The following is a 16,537-nucleotide window of genomic DNA, read 5'->3' as shown; positions in this document are numbered from 1 at the left end:
GAAGGCGTCTCTTAATCTCTGAGACGATGGCACAACACACGCAAGAAGAAATCTCAGCGCACAGCCAATGCAATGGAATGAAGGATCCTCTATGAGAATTGGTTAGTAGCACCAGTGTTTAATATTTGTCATAACAACCACCGACTGTTTTGTTTTTTGTTCTAACAATGTGAATTATGCATTAAACATTAATACAAGTGAGTGTACTTTTCTTTTGATCTTCAAGCATAATCATTTCTAATGAGAGTTTATACATAAGCATTGAAACAAATCCCTGAGTCATGTGAATTTACATTGGTTTTACTCTGTGGGAAAGATATCCCACATGGATTACTCATGTCTGTAAAACATAACATAAATCAGAAGAAAAAAAAACGAGCTTCGATTTGGCTGTTGGAACATAAATATCTATGTAGACATTTGGCTTGTACACTAGTGGTAATGCGATGTTAAAAAGTTAATTTATCAGAGATCAGGATTCAGGGTGGGGCCCTCACCTAATACGAGATCCAAGTCTGCTCAGAATAAGCGAGCTCACCTCTCAGTTTCTGCAGTCTGGCTTCTAACGAGAATCAAGCCTAGCGTCAGAGGAATTTGAACTAACTCCATGAAGTAGTAAAGGGATGAGAATTTGGCTTGCTTGATATAGGCAAAAGTTGCCAAACTGCCATCAGCAAGTAATAATATTGCATATAGGTAGCAGCCAAACTGCACAGTGCTAAATGGCACCTTTCCAGATGCCCTTGACAGCCGGCTGGGGTGCAAGGCTGACCCAGTCCGGACCAACTCTGGAAACTGCTCGGCCGAATCCGATACCTGCTCCTTTCTTTTTAACATCAGTCACAAACGTTGCATTCCATCAAAATATAAACACTCTGGATTGTATAACGGCCAAGACAGTTATTTAAAATACAAACAGAATTGAAGCCCTTTCCCCTTTCACATGCTACACAAATACAAAGATAACTAGCAATTAACAGTCTTCACTTAAGCAACCGTGCTGTGTGTGCAAAGTACGTGCGACATACTGGAGAAAGTGCCGGTACAAAACAGTATGTGATGGGCCTGGTTCTTGAGTATGTGGGTGCTGACTGCAAGATTTCCAAAATGCCTCTTGCCTCTCCAAAACAGATCACTAGGCCAAAGGTTGCAGAAGAGGAATGGCTACCAAGAAGGTATTACGTTTAATGGCAGATAGGCTCTATCTATGATTCAGGTCACAGCTCAGGAATTCTCAGAAGCCTGTGAATGTGTTTTATTCTTAATGTTTACGTGCAAAAGGAGTCCTGGAAGCCAGAGATCCAGGATTACCCCACATAATTCAGTGTTCTCACAGGAGGCTACCATCATGCTCCTTGCTGTTCCTTCTCTATGGCCTGAATAACCTCAAACACTGATGGGTAGAGCTTCAAAAGGAAGAGCGGAAGAAGCCTATGCATAGAATAGCGTATAGACTGGAAGAAGAGGAAACATGAAACCTTTCATCCCTGAACTTGAACTCTCTAACTGCTACGTTTTATATAAAGACAGAGGAACTGATACTATTGCAGTTGAGAAGAAAGCACCTCTTCCGGTGGAATGTGACACTCCATTATGGAAACCCAACAGTGTGTATGAGTTAAGCCTTCTTAAGTTGCAGAACTTCACCTGGCATGTGAAGTCAAAATATGAATAGGTCAGTATTGGATCTTAAACAAATTTGGACTGACGGACCTCAACTATGTCAACTCCATCTAGACCCTGCTTGAAGCACATTGACAGTATCCAGCTTCAAAAGTTCAGTGAGTCTTCTGACTTCTCAAAATCTGTAAGTACATCCCCAAGCACACACAAAAAGTTGTACTTGCAAAGATGTGATAGATACAGGTAAAAAATGGTGTAGGGAAACTTGTAGGAAGGCCTTTCTTAGCATCAGTCAGGGTGACAGAGCCTGCTGGACCCTGGGTTCCCAGGGTGCATTCACAGCCCTGGAATGCCAGCTGGAAACACTTCCCTGTAATTTAGCTCATTTGGTGTGCATTAAAGATACTCGTTTCTAGAGCCCTATGTGAAATGTGCTGATACTAAACCCATCCTTCCTCTTATACCTGCGGGTCTCTAGCAGGTGGCCAAGAAGCTGATGGGAAGGAGAGGACACCAATTTTAACCTAGTTGTTCATGATGGAAAATGATGAGAAAAATGAAAAGATCTTATTCCACAGACCAATGCAATTACTTATGTTTAACTGCTTAATCCCAGTCAGAACCCTGAATTCCATTACTGTATATGAATGTCATGGTATGGTGAAGCCTTATTCGGTAATTAGCTGGTCAGAGCCACAAACTAGAAACCAGATATGCAGCCAATGAAAGCCGGCATAGCTCTCGTGACATCAGTGGAGTCATACCAGTTTATACTACCTGGGGACCTATCTTCAATTTCTAATAAAAAAATGAGAAATTGTGTCTTTTCATGATATTTTGGACACACTATACAGCAATAGCAATAAAATTAAAAGTTATAAATATTTCTATAGCCAAGACAGAAGGAGAACCAATACAAAATCTTTAGCAGTGAAATCCTACGACCACGTTATTATGCATTTCAGCGTTGGAGCCATGTGGATTGCTGCTTAACTTTAGGGCAGCAAGGTAAGCTCATTTTCTTGCCTCTGTCTTCTTGGTTGCCATTAGGGCTGCAACCTTCCCATCCTCCTCATGACCTAATCTCCTGGTACCACCCCCAGGGAGAGGGGGAGAAATTGCACCATAGGTGTTTTTCCATGGGCGGATGTCTAAATGTGAAGGGAAACAATTGAATTTTAATGACAATTTGGGGACTCTGGAAGTTAATTTCTGGGCAGCGTAGAAATTAGTGGGGCTTGCTGCTGCCAGGAGCTGCGTGCTCTCCTCTCCTGCTGACGTCAGCAGGATTACAGGTGCTCAACTTTTTGCAAAAATAAGTCCCCAAATGCCAGGTCCTTCTCTCATGCCACAGAAGGCAGGGTGAGAGACCAGCTGCCATCGGGCCCAACTGAGTTGCCCCGGTGTCAACGCAGAGCAATTTCTACAAAAATTAGGGTAACTGCTCCAGATTTAGGCTCACAGAGATGTGTTCTCATTAGGTGTTTACAGCATAGCATAGCAACATTGTTCGGGGTAAGAAGGTAATTTTGTTAGGTGCCGTACAAAACATTTCATCGGATGAAGTTCCTGTATCCAAAAGCCCTACAAAAACGATTGCGGGGAGAGCACTGCAAACAACAGGATATCCTGGGAAGAAAGTATGCCAGTAATTGCAGCAAAGGCGGCCAGCTACAGAGGCTTTTCCTACGCGCAGGGTGATGATAACTCTGCCAAGGAGGCAAGTTGTTTATTTCCTTTTTAGCTATGATATTTCCATTGCATTGCTGAATCACAGTTCCTTAACAGCTTACAAACATAATGTTTATAAAGCTTTAGAGACCTTGTGATATCTAAGACAATATGTCCCAGTTTATCTAAATATCTATGAAAATATGTAATCTAATAAGTCTGGGGGGTTGTTTTGGGTGGAGGATTTTTGTTGGGTTTTTTTTGTTTTGGTTTGGTTTTTTTTTTTTAATAAGTTTAGTAAAGGAGGGATAATTTTTGGTCTTGTTTTTGGCTTCTTAGAAGATTCAGGAAGGAATATAAAGGATGTCCTCCAAATCTGTATATATTTACCTGTAGATAACGAAATAGAAAATAAAGAGAATAAAAGATGCTTCAAAATAGTGCCAGTCGTTTAATCTGCACTGTAGTTAGATGGCAGAGTTTCAAGCATTTTCACCAAAAGGAGACCCACTGCAGAGTACTGTCTTTTTGATTTGGGGCTTGACAGTCATAGCCCTGAATAGGTCATGAAAGGGATCAGCCTTCCCCGTGTTACCCCTCTGCTCAGATGGCAGCTCGAACCAAAAAAGACAAGAAAAGAGGACAGACATAGACACCTGGCATTGCCTTCTTGCACAGAAAGAAGCAGGCAGGGGAGGAGGGAGCTGGTGGCCAGCCAGGTGTGGCAGAACTCGCAAGCCAGGCTGCTGAGCTGGAGCGCGTCCTCCGAATGAAGAAGCTAACGTTGGGGAGCTGCTTCCCTTGCAAACACCTCTGTATCCCCATTTGCTTTCTCCCATGAGATGGTGAAGCACGCCTCTTATTTGGCTGAAAATTTTCAGCCTGGTGTTGAGTATGTTAGTGTCTGTGTCCACCAGCACACTACAAGACATACGTAAAACATCATTGCTGGACGTGTTCTTGAAGTTCCCTTGCGCTGAAGCCAGTTCTCATGTTAGTTGCAGGAGAATTAAAAGAAACCTCAGGGAGACTGATATTACTGACTCTGTTATCAAACCAGTTTTTCCAAACTGACTAATACTATTCTTTATATATGCTACCCAGAGTTTAGTTGTGTCCATTATTTTCTCTACTCACTTACTTCAATACATGTAATTTTACTTTGGGCAATTTGTTGCCCTGTGCTATTGGATACTGTGGTACGGTTCATTACATTAGAGCAATTTTCCTAGTTAGGAGACCGCCATAATGTTTTGCTACCAAATTTCTGCTGAGAAGTAAAGCCACTAGCTCATGAACACCCCATCCAAGTCCTTCTAGAGCCATCCTGAGAACTCCAGTGATCCCCGTGCTAGGACCCCTGCATTTATCAGGCTTGCACACAACCTGAACAGCCACAGTCTCAGCCCCTGCTCTGAGCCTCTGGGACATGGATGTTCAGATAAGACTGCAGAAAAATAAAAACCATGGCCACAGTCAACAACCAATTATTTTAATAGCTGTTAATATAAAACCATATTCCTAACCCTGACTTGTTACATCCAGATGCGCAGTAGGATACACGGTTTTGCCTGAATCATTTTTTTTTTGCCTCTTTTTTATGAATAATGACTTTTTAAGAGGTTGGTGTATTAATTTCCAGTTGTTAGGAGACTGTTGCTCTACATTCCTACCTGTGCAGATAGGATATCACATTGTGTCTAAGTTACCAGGGCAGTATGTTACCCAGAGTTAACATCCAGAAGCAGTTTCTTCTATTCCAACAGTATATGCTGCTTCTTGGTACAATTCTTTAGGTAGAAGCCCAATGAAAATGGCCCTTCGCTATTTGCCACTACACCTCAGTTTCTCTCTCCAGTCTTTATGCTGCTGCAGAGCACGTACAACATGGGATGCTAGTTTTCCTTCTCGTGGCCTCAGTGCAATAAATTGCTATGCAAGAGCAATTCCCACTGATTTCAGGTAATTCTGCTGTTATACTCACAAATACAGGAGTTAACATTCAAGAAGTTATTTGGGTACTGGAGAGATAAACAGGTCTTCCAATCCTCCTACAGGTGACCACAAGCTACAAGTTTTATAGACATTTGATGTTGCCACTAAATTAAAGTGTGTCACAAAGCTCTTGAGAAAACAGTCGGAACAAAGTTTTAGTAGTTTGTTAAGGCGTCATAAAATGCATGTGCTTTGTGAGGCTACAACCTGTGTGTAGCAGGTGTACGCAGCCTGCTCTGTATTTCTAAATCCATCACCAACATATCATTGGGAACTTGGGCTTCTGAGAGTCACTCTCTCCGTGCCTCAGTTTCCTTATATGAAAGTAAGGGTTATGTCTTTCATACACCTCAGATGAATAGATCAAATTCACTCATTAAATGTCAAGTATTATAATCAATCACAGGTTTACCATGTCTGTTTTAGGCAAACATTTTAAACTATAACATCAAAATAAACCACTCATAAAAAGTTAGGTGTGGTTGCAGAAGCTCCAGACTGTGGAACACAAATCGCAGCAATTTCAATGGATGCGGTGCCAGACTTACAGATCAGATGAACTTCCATGTGATCTAAAGATATTAGCTCTCCAATGACAAGTGGTTTGGGCTTTATCTTCTGCTAGTTTAGGAAAGATCTATGCCAGTCCCATCACAGTCACTCCATTACTTTTCCACTCACTTTGAATATTTTTCTATGAATGTTGCTTGCTACAAAACAATCAATCAAAAAAAAAAAAAAACAACGAAAAACCACAAACAAAAAACACCCCACCAAGCTCCCCAGGATTTAAAGGTTAAAACTATTGCTTGTTTTTCCTCTTAAAGAATTTTGATTTTGCCACATTGACGAAAGTTTATTTGCTAGCTAAGGGGTAGTAAAGGAACAGAGAAATAACTCAGTCACTATGATCACTCTTACATGGGTCTGTTACTGGTGATCCTTCCTTGCATAAATGGAGTTGTGCTTAAGGAAGGTGGGATGCTACAATTTCAATAAGTTCTTCATTCTACCAAGACAGACAGCTTCGGACCCATGAAGTTCCTCTTTTGTGTAGCACTTCCTTTAAAACGAGTTTGATTTCTTGAGTAGATTTTTCCCTGGCTGTAATGTGATATATATATACACACACAGAGAGATATACGCGTGTCATAGATATCTATAGATAGATATCCATCTCACTTGTTCCATTGGACAGATGTTTTACAGATTAGAAAAAGAAAAACAAAAAGCCCAAATTTATCTATTGTGTGTATAAGAAAAGGTAGTATTACCCAAGTTAGAAGTATAAGCTCCGTTTATTTCTATTTTTTCCCCTGAATACACCACCACCACCTACCCCAGAAGTCCCTGATGTCAGTAGCAGTATATGTACGTGTACAGCTGCAAAATCTTTTGATTTCCATGTGTCAGTGGAAACCAACACAGAATTACTGTATTTTTTGTCACACGTAAAAGATTCAATCGGCCTAAAAATATTTAACACTTTCTATTGGTGCAAAGACACCATAAGAAGAGCTCCAAGTATCTTCTGAACACGAAGGAGTCACTACGCTGTATCCTACTAAAATACATACTACTTCCCAAATTTCTCAAGTGGACAATATGAATAGGGAGGGAGGAGGGAAGGAAATTATTCAGGAAAAAATCCAAGTTAGAAACAGAAAAAAGATTTTCTAATTTGTAATTCAGAAGTCTGCACTTTTTTCATTCCTTGTTTAAAGATCTGTATTTTTAATTATAAATTTCAAGTATATTTTAGATGTCTCGCTGTTTTCTTGTGAATAGGAAAATATGAAAGATTAACGTAAAAAAAAGTTAAATAGTGATATAATTTGTTCAGAAAGCATTGACTGATACGCATATGCATGGAATTACCTAGTTCAGTTCTACTCAAACATTTTCCTAACTGGAAGAAAACGGGCAAGTTCCTCACCCATTTTAACAGTCATTATTAATGGATGTTAAAACTAGCAACAATTAATTGGCAGCTTCCCGAGACGGGCACCAATGTAAGGATTTGTATTTGATACATGTGAAAAAAAATATAAAAAAATCATTGCTGACCTGCATTTGGATGAAGGTTTGAAATAGTTAAAGACAAAATACCAAATGCGTCACACATGGACCTGATGACTGTTTCCAGGGCCAGGCAGAGCTGGGGAGGGGGGAGACAATTATATCTATTAATTAGAAGTCTATGAAAAAATTAAGACCTGAAACCATAGCTTTCAACACAGAAAATTATGTTACTTCTATTTATTTATGCGCAACAAAACCAAAATGCCGGCCGGGATTTCTGGGCATTTCCACAACCCAAACAGCAAGAGGAGGCTATTCAAAGTCACAAGAGTTTTGGTGTTAACTGCAATGGAAACAGAACGGAGTTTTAATCAGTTACTTAGAATGAACTTATATTGATTTATCATCTTTTCTCCCCTCTGTGCTCAAAAAGCCAGAGCCATTCATGCATTACTGATGTACGTTCAAAAAAAGACACACATAGGCAATAACATACTATTCTTGCAAGTGTTTTGAGGGAGGGAGATTGCGTGTATTATGCCAGTGCTGCTGCACCTTAGGGTCACGAGTCGCTAAGAAAATACAGAGAAATACTTCTTTTTGTGCTTTGAATAAGTCTTCTTTGGTGACAGAATATAAATATGGGGAAGTAATTTCTAAGATCGTTATTACTACTCTATTAAGAATGACAATTTTTGAAACAGATTAAATACTTAGATGGAAACATGTCATTATCAGCAGGTTTTGCTACAAATGTATTTACTACATTCAATCAACATCCTAAGCATACTTCTATACCTGCTTGATGAAATGAGCTCCGGGTCCTTCATATATGGCATAATAGTAAAAAATAAAAAAGACCTAAATTGCTATTTATTCAGCAGCTGAATCTGAGCCAACATGTACCATTATTTACCGTAGTTAGTGGTAATTTTACACATGTAGTAAGCACATAAGACCCTTGCAACATTTGAAAGCCTGAGGTTTACACTATTCTTAAGATTGTTTTAATTTTAAGTATATACCAATAGAATAAAACATGGGCATTTACAAAGGAAAAAAACCCCACTTTTAATTTTGTTAAGACTGAGATAAAGTAATAAAAGAAAAGAAATACAATATTAAAGTTGTTAACCCTCCGTTCTCAACAGAACCCCTACAGTTATATGCTCTCCTTTCCTTTCTGGCAGGATCTAATTTTCTGCAGGGATATCAAGGGGACCGCTGCTCTCCAGTTTCCTAAAGTGAGCACACCAACATCTGCTAATGCAGTACGACGTGCTGTTTACCTTTCTTGTAAACTTAAGGCTTTTCCATTTAAGAACTGTATAAATGAATCAGTATTCATTCACACCTATGTCTAGAGGTATCTATTATAAAGCAGAGACTACTCATTTTTCATTTCCTGCTTATTCTGATTTCATGCCGTATTCCTTTTCACCGATGCTGTTCAGAACTGCTTAGATATAATAACAACTGCAAGGGAAGTGAAAACGAAAGCAAGGTATTTTTCCCCTCATTTGCTGTAAGTATTTATCAACAGACAAAAGTGATAAAAATTCAGGGGTGAGAGGTCTTGCCGGACATCTCATTTAAACGACTCAGTAGTTTAGCGAACTACTGCAATTCAGTAGCTTTGTCCCCTGCTCCAAAACCCAAGACATCAAAATCCCAAACCGTCTTTATATATTTATATTTGCCCTCTGAAACACAGTGCAATATTTAGTAACTTGTATTCAACCTCAGAGTTTCCAAGGGAAGTAGTAGGGGTTTGTCTGTTGGTTTTTTTGTTTGTTGGTTGGTTTTTTTTTTTTAATAATAAATTTCTCATCTACTGAAAGGAAGTATATGTATGCCAGTAAAAAGTGTGAGCAAAAAGGGAAGATTAATTAACATGTGAATAAATGCAACCACCCTTTCTTCAGTGGATGCGTTTGAGTCAGAAATTATTTTTTCTCACGCTGCAGAAACCCACTATTTGAACAAGTACCCACAAACATCGCTTGGCCCTATAATCGTCGTCACTACCGAGACAGAAGCAACAGTTATTGATCACACACAACATTCTGTAAGACACATTTTTTTCCAATTAAATTTATATTCTCCTTCTTGGATGTCTGTGTTTATTTAGTTTTGAACACAACTGCAGCTTTGTTAACTCCTGTGGCGATAAGTCATTTACAGAAACTGTTGCTCTCAGTAACATTAGCTGTTACTGATTACAGTATTGCTTAAGGCAGATTCCTTGTTGTAAATGGCATTGAACATTTTTATCTGGATATTGCAACAACACATTATGAGCACTGGGATATAAAGAGAATAGTAAGTAATGCGGTTGGCCTCTGGATTTAAGCAATAAACTAGTGGACTTGTGCGTGGAGACACACTCAGCTAGAAAATCAAACTATTGCCAAAGCATCTCATACAACGCCTGTATCTTTCTCTACTTTGCCAGTGACCGATCATCACATTCGACTGTGAACCACAGTCCTAAATAATAAAGGTCAAAAATTTCAAGGACGGCTTCTGGGTTTGAGTTTCCAGCTTGAAATACCTAAAGCTGGATTTTCCAGTTGCGAGGTTCCCAGACTTCTCAGTGGGATTGTATCCCCCTCAATATCAGGAAAAAACAAAGCCAGAACAGGCCCTGCATCACTTCGAATCAAAACCCATTTCATCTGAAAAATTGAACCTGGGGTTTAACATCTCCAGAAGGATGGTATGAGCCCTATTAGCGTACACACGTTAAAAAAACAAAACAACAACCTAAACCATTTCTTTAGTCAAGTCCAATCTTATCTCACCTCATTTCTCAACTTTGTTTTGTTTGATATCAAAGTAATGTATACAAATTTTGGAAATTTGGCTCACCATAATAAACAATTTTAGCCTTTTTAATTAATCCAAAAGTACTGTGAATATAATATTTTAAAAAATAATTTTATAGGATCTCTACATATATAAAAATAGTAAATATTTGTGGTCAGTCTCTTGATCACACGAAATATGAGAATTACATTCAAGCAGCTTTTTGACAAACGCCGAAGTGCTGTGTTTATCCACTATATCCTCAGTTATAAAGGTGGGAGCGTTAACAACGCTGTTAGGGCAGTCTGCTGGAGTTCAGGACTCAAATCTGGCTCCGTCTGTAACCTGTTGTGACCTACTCTAATGCACCATACTAAAACTTTCTTTTACATCAGCTTTCCTAATATGTAACTCACCCAAATAAACTGTTTTCCTGCTTTCATATATCAGGGGGAGAGGGAAGAATCCTGTGATAACTGATATTTGCAGTTATTGGTGATTTCTTAGTGCAAGGTAAAATAAGCTTGTAGTTCTCTAGCATTTAATTATTAGTAAAGACAAGATAAGGCTACACCATTATTGTACTGAATGAAGAGGTTTTCCTTTTCCAAGGAAGTTTTATTATTATTGTCAATACCAAATCATGCTGTGATCTCCCATGAACCGTGCTAAAACTGTCTTTTAAGCTGCAATGTTGCTCTATGAGGATATTCTATCTGCTTTCAAAGTAAGTGCCGATTTGTTTAACTCCTGACAAGGCTTTACCATAGTCCTGTCAAGCAAGCAAGGAGAACACCGAAAAGAAAGCGACAAACCCAAATCCATTCTGGGTTCATGCAACTCAAACCAATATATGTGCCCTAAAATTTAACGTTCAGAAATCCTTCGTCTCTGTGACCTACCACCTCATCTCATTACAGTGCGTTCACCGATTATTATTTCTTTTTCCTTTTCCCCCAGAAAGGACAGCTGCCCACCAGAACGCTTTCAAACGGGGCCCGGTCCCTAAGGGCCGTGCCGCGGCCGTGGGAGCCCCATCTCCCCCCTCTGCCCCAGCATCAGTGCAAGGGCGGCCCGGCTCCAGCGCGACACACCGGTCCCTTGGGCAAGTCAGACAAAGCGGCAGAACTTGGGCAATGGCTCGTAGCCCCGGTAAGGAACCCCCCCGCCGCTTTTCCCTGCTCCGGCATCCACTTATTGTAATTCCTCAGCTTTCAGCAACTTTCCTCCGCACCTCCACCCCTCCTGGAAACTTAGGGCAAACGCCGAGGACGGGGAGAACAAAGGGGCAAAGAACAAAGAGCCGGGGAGGGGAAGGGAGGGGAGGGGAGGGAAGGGGAGCGCTCCCCCCTTTCGTGTCAGCCCGGGGACCCTCCCCGCCCGCCACCGCCCCAGGGGCGGCCCTGCCCGCCCGCCGCGGAGCCCCAGCCGGCTGCCCCAGCGGGGGACGCCCCGGGGTGGCTGTGGGCCCCCTGCCCGGGTTATGAGCCCCCCCACACACACACAGCGAGAGCTTCCTCGGGGTCTGGTTCGTGCCCGACCGCGAAGCGCCCGCTCCTGCCGTGCCCTCAAGAGCAACGATGGAATAACTCGGCGGGGGGCCGCACCGCTCCCCCCGCCACGCAGCCCCTCTCCACCTGCCCCAGCCCTGCCCTGCCCTGCCCGGCCTGGCCCGAGGCCCCGCACCGGGCGCACGGATCATTCCCGGGAGAGCAACACGTGTCTGGCCCCAGAACCGCTGCCGGCACTTCCCGGAGCCGGGGCCGCTCCGCGGGGCGTCTTTCGGGGCTTTCAGGGACCGCAAGAAACCAGCGAGCGAGAGACCAAGGCGAGGGAGCTTTTCGGTTTCGCTGCAGAGGTCCCGTTCGCCTGGCAGCAGCGTTAAACTTTTGTTACAGCGTCACCGAGCACCGTTTTTTAGATGGTCCCCTCCCCCTTGCACACCCCCTTACCGAACGCGATCCTTTTGCAAACCTCCTGCTCCCTCGATTAGCAGCGAAACACCCCTGAAAAGCTGCAGGTGCCCTCGTTACCTGTTGCTACAAGGCCCCTGCCCTCCTACGGGAGGGGGCAATTAATTCTTTTTTTTTTTTTTTTTCTTCCCTTCTCTCACCGTGACCGTGCTGCGCTGGCTGCAGGTGGCCCTGGGCTGGGAGAGCCCAGCCGAGGCGTTAAACCCCGGGTGGCTGCGGGCAGGGACTGAGCGAAGGGGGGGAGGTTTGGGCAGGACGGGCAGCAGCCACGGCAGCCCCCGGAGCGGCGAGCGGTGCCCGGTGCTGCTGGCCAACTTCAGAGCGGAACCGGGGGGGTAGGGAGAGGCCACCAACGGCTGCAAGCGAGCGAGCGGGGGGGGTGTGTGTGTGTCACCGTGTCATCGGGTTGCCAGGGGACCACATGCACTAAATGGCATCCTGCAACTACCTTGTAGAGAAGGACGGGGAATTATCATTCTTCTTCTCGGTCAGGCACTTCCAAATTAAAGAGTTAATTGACGCCGTTCTTCATTTGAGTAATAACCAAAGGGAATCCGAGATTTACCTGAGAAACTTTCAGAAGTCTTTTTTTCCTTTCTTTCTTTCTTTCTTTCTTTCTTTTTAATTTAAGCTAGAAGCGAGCTAACAGAACCTCACTTTCCCGAAGGAGAAATTAATCTAGTCCTTAATCGCGAGAGGAAACAAGCAGCGCGCACGGCACCGGCACAGAGCCGGGATGCGATGCCCACGGGAAGCGGTCCAGAGGCGGTTCCGAGCGTAAACCGGGCTGGGCGCTCCCCGAACCGGCCCCGCGACGGGCCAAACCCCGCGGAGGAAGAGCCGCCTCGTCCCGCGAGCCCCTGCCGTGAGCAACCCTCGTTAGCGAAATCAGAGAAAGGTGGGGAATGAGAGAAACAGTTTAAAAACCTGAGGCTGGCAAAATGAGGAGCTGAGGTACAGCCGTGACACGCGTTTGCGTGAAACGCTGCCTTGGGAACAGGAGTAAAACTTCAGCCCAGCCCGTGCGCTTAGTTAACTAAAGCCAATTACTTGCCTCCATATAAAAGGTTTCGCGTATGGTTACATGTGAGGAAATAAGAGAAGCTCATGAGTCTGTTTTTGTTATGATTTAATCAAATAAATTAAAGGAGAAGGGTAAGGAAACGCCCAATTTGGAACTTCAAAAAAAAAAAAAAGGGAAATAAAAAAAAAGCATTAGTTTTGAGGGACGCTCTCTGTCCAAACCCTTTCCCGCTTGCACAGAGCAAAGCGAGACTCTCGGAGTCCACTCATCTCATTACTGCTGGTTGTTTGGGGTTTCTCTTTTCCTGCTAAAGGAGTAACCTTTCATAAGCGATTGCAATTTCGGGGGGGAAAGGGTGAGTAGGTGCCAAAACAAACTGGGGGTGGGGCAGAATTTTGCGTTTCAAGCAATTTAGCAAACAGCAATTCTGCTTACAGCAGAGAGGTAGGTGGATACTTGAAAACATCTTCCACCGGGGTGTCCTACTTTAGCGATTCTAATTAAAACAAAGTTTAAAAGATGCAAAGAAAGAGCAAGCTTCTTGCTTTATTTCCAATGGGCGTGGGGGATACCGTCAGGCACAAAGTGCTTCCAGCTTGTTCTAACGTGCACCTTTGTTTAAAAGAAAAAAAAAATCAAGATCGTCCTCTGATTTCAACTAATGTATTTTTAACTGGATTTCTTTCCTCTGCTTTGTGTGATCTGATACCCACCGTGTAGCCCTGGCCCACTTTCAGCCCTGCGGGTGCCCTGTATTGTATGCGTGTCTGAAAGAAAAAGGGAAAAGTCTTCCATCTCACACTCTGGTGCCCTATACCTCTGCTTGGGAATTGAATCGTGTCCAAGCTAGGGGTCAGCGAAATACGGATCCCATTCCTCTTCTCCCTGCCTAACCCGAGAGGAGCCGTGACTTTGTAGGTCCAGCCTGGCTGTGACCGTCCGGCACCTTGAATCAATAACGCAGCCACTTTTCTGACGCTTCTTTTCCACGGCTGCTTATTGAAAAGGAGCCTTTACTGCCACCTATAAATAGCGCTGGATCCAAGTCACTTTTTTTTTTTTCCTTCCCCCTACGTAAAGCAGCAAAGTTATAACCAAGATACGGCAAGTTCTTCTTGCTATTTTGGAAGGGCTCGCCGCCGGAGGGGCTGTGCTGGGGGTCCCGGCTCCAAAGGCGGCTGCGCTGCAGCCTTTGAAGGGAGCCAGGGACTCCGGCGGACCCAAACCCAGACAGACACCGGCTGCCTTTGAACTTTGTTCACAGGCGTGTGAGGGAGAGGAACAAATACCGATACTCACCGTGCTCTTTGGCTTTCCAGGTGTAACTCCGTCTCTCCCTCTTCCTTGAGTATAAATGAGCAGAGGTTACATCCCGGGCACACAGTATAATGCCCTGGATAACCCCGGCCCTGTTAATTTAATGCTAGGCTAACCTGAGAGTGTGTGATTGGAGCTCAAGTGTTGTTTTAGAGAAGCGCCTCTCCGCGCCGCAAGCAAATTCGCCTTCTCTGCCCACACCCCGCCTTTCCACGCGAAGTCTCCCAGCCCTGCATTCCTCCACGAACCAGGACACCCACCTTCCCGAGAGCCACGCTGCCTACTACGGACTGCATCCCGCCCCCCCCCGCCCCGCGTCTCGAATCAACTGTGCGATTTCTGAGACCCACGTGCCGTGCCCCTGCCCGCTGCGTGGGGCTTCGGTTTCACGCACGCTGTGCCACGCCGAGCTCTGGGACTGCCCGAAGAGCCCCGAGACCTCGCGTGGGGAAGGAGCCAGGCGGGGGGGGGGGACGGGGGGGGGACGCGCCGCAGCCGCCCTCGCACCTCGCTGCCGGCGGGGAAGGGGCGGCGGGGCCGGGGCGCTCCCCCTCTCTCCTAAATCGCTGCCGGAGCGCTTCCTACCTGCCGGCAGAGCAGGCTGGGAGCTGACGGACCTGCTGTGCGCGGAGCGATCAAACCCCCTTATCCCCCCTCTCTTTTTTTTTTTATTTATTTCCCTTTTCATTCCCCCCAATGGGGTTTGATGAATACAGCTCGTTACTCGCGCTGATACCGGGTAATAATTGTCGGGGGAGGGGGGGGGAGGGGGGGCGGTCTGAGCGCTCCAGGAAAAGAACAGCGGAGAAAGAGGGAGGGATACAACCTCCGTTATCTCCCTGTCGGGAGATTCCCAGCCGGCTCGGACTCAGGGGACAAGGCGATCGCTTAACAAACCCTCCTCCTCCTCCCTCCTCTCCCTCCACCACTCCTTCCTTCCTTCCTCTTCTCCGGCACATTTTCTCCCCCGCGCTCGCCCACGTTTCAGTCCTCCTCTTCGGGAGGCATAAACCGTGCAAACTCAAACTAAAAAGAAAAAAAAAAGAGAAAAAAAAAAAAGAAAGGTGGGTGAAAGGGAGGGAGACAGGAGAGGAATAAAAAAAAAAAAAGAAAGGGGAGGGAGGCAGAAAAGGACAGAAAGTGTCTGTGCCTGATCGCTGACCATCTGTGCAAAAGGTGATCATTGTTAGGTACTCACATGGCTGGTGGCAGAGCAGCTCTTAGCAATTAATAAGTCTCTCAGCTTGAGCTCTTCTTTCCCCTTTTTGATGGTAGCGCGCTCTGTGTGTGTCTCACTCACGCACACACGCACACACACACACAAACGCGATCAGATGCTTCAGGACCGGCCACTTTGCGAGGGGAACAACACGGGAGGGTTTGTATTACTCCAGGTTCGTGTGTGTAGCCTATAAATAGCGAACTTTTTGATGGAATCAGCTAACAAATGAGAGGAGAAGGCGTAATTTTGCGCAGGGAGCCCCCCTTTCTCTTTGCAAGATTAAAACCCCCCAGGCAGCAGACAGAGCTGAAGTTGTGGGTGTGTAGAAAGGATTTTCACTTTATTGTTATTGTGCGCGAGATTTTTGTTTGTTTGTTTATTTGGGGGGTTGTTTTTGTTTCCCTCCCCCTCCCCCCCCCCCAACCTATACGTTACATCCTCCCTCCCTGCCTTCCCAGCCAGGGGCACGAACTGACCCGGATTAGCACCGACTTTAACTCCAAGTTGGAAATACGGTGCGTTTGCGGGGGTTTTTTTGGTTGTTTTTTTTTTTTTTTCTTTCTTTTTTTTTGGGCGGGGGGGGGGACGACACACACACACTCCACGCGATATCGGGTGGAAGTGAAGGAGGCGGGCAGGCAGGCTTTCCTCTGAATGTGCCCTCACTTTGAAAGCAAGTGGGGAATGGAAAGAAAACAGGTCGGAATTATTGGGGGGGGGGGGGGGTTGGGGTGGGTGGAAGCCGTGGTGGTGTTTACTTTGGTAGGGATGAAGCGTTGGCCCGGGGCTTTGCGTTCAGCCACGGAGCGATGGATCCCACTGCTGGGAAAGCCTTGAGGAACAGTTGTCTGCCGCCGCGGGAGGGAAGCGGCGGCGGGGCCG

The 16,537-nt window shown here is 44.7% G+C and overlaps 1 protein-coding gene across 2 annotated transcripts in view; it reads right to left on the bottom strand.

Moving 5' to 3' along the window:
* The window catches only part of ESRRG (estrogen related receptor gamma), a 405,634-nt gene extending 389,797 nt beyond the window's left edge, over window positions 1-15,837 (bottom strand). Inside the window, exon 1 of one of the 2 annotated variants that reach the window (XM_074579431.1) lies at window positions 15,632-15,837. In XM_074579431.1, the coding sequence (XP_074435532.1) occupies window positions 15,632-15,633 (2 nt within the window). In that variant the 5' untranslated portion in view covers window positions 15,634-15,837. The remainder of the gene's footprint in view (window positions 1-15,631) is intronic. The other variant, XM_074579402.1, reaches the window with a different exon arrangement.
* Between the last annotated feature and the right edge of the window lie 700 nt (window positions 15,838-16,537).

This window comes from Larus michahellis, chromosome 3, assembly GCF_964199755.1.
Source record: "Larus michahellis chromosome 3, bLarMic1.1, whole genome shotgun sequence".
Taxonomy (NCBI): Eukaryota; Metazoa; Chordata; class Aves; order Charadriiformes; family Laridae; genus Larus; species Larus michahellis.
This window is presented reverse-complemented; position numbering and strand designations above follow the sequence as displayed.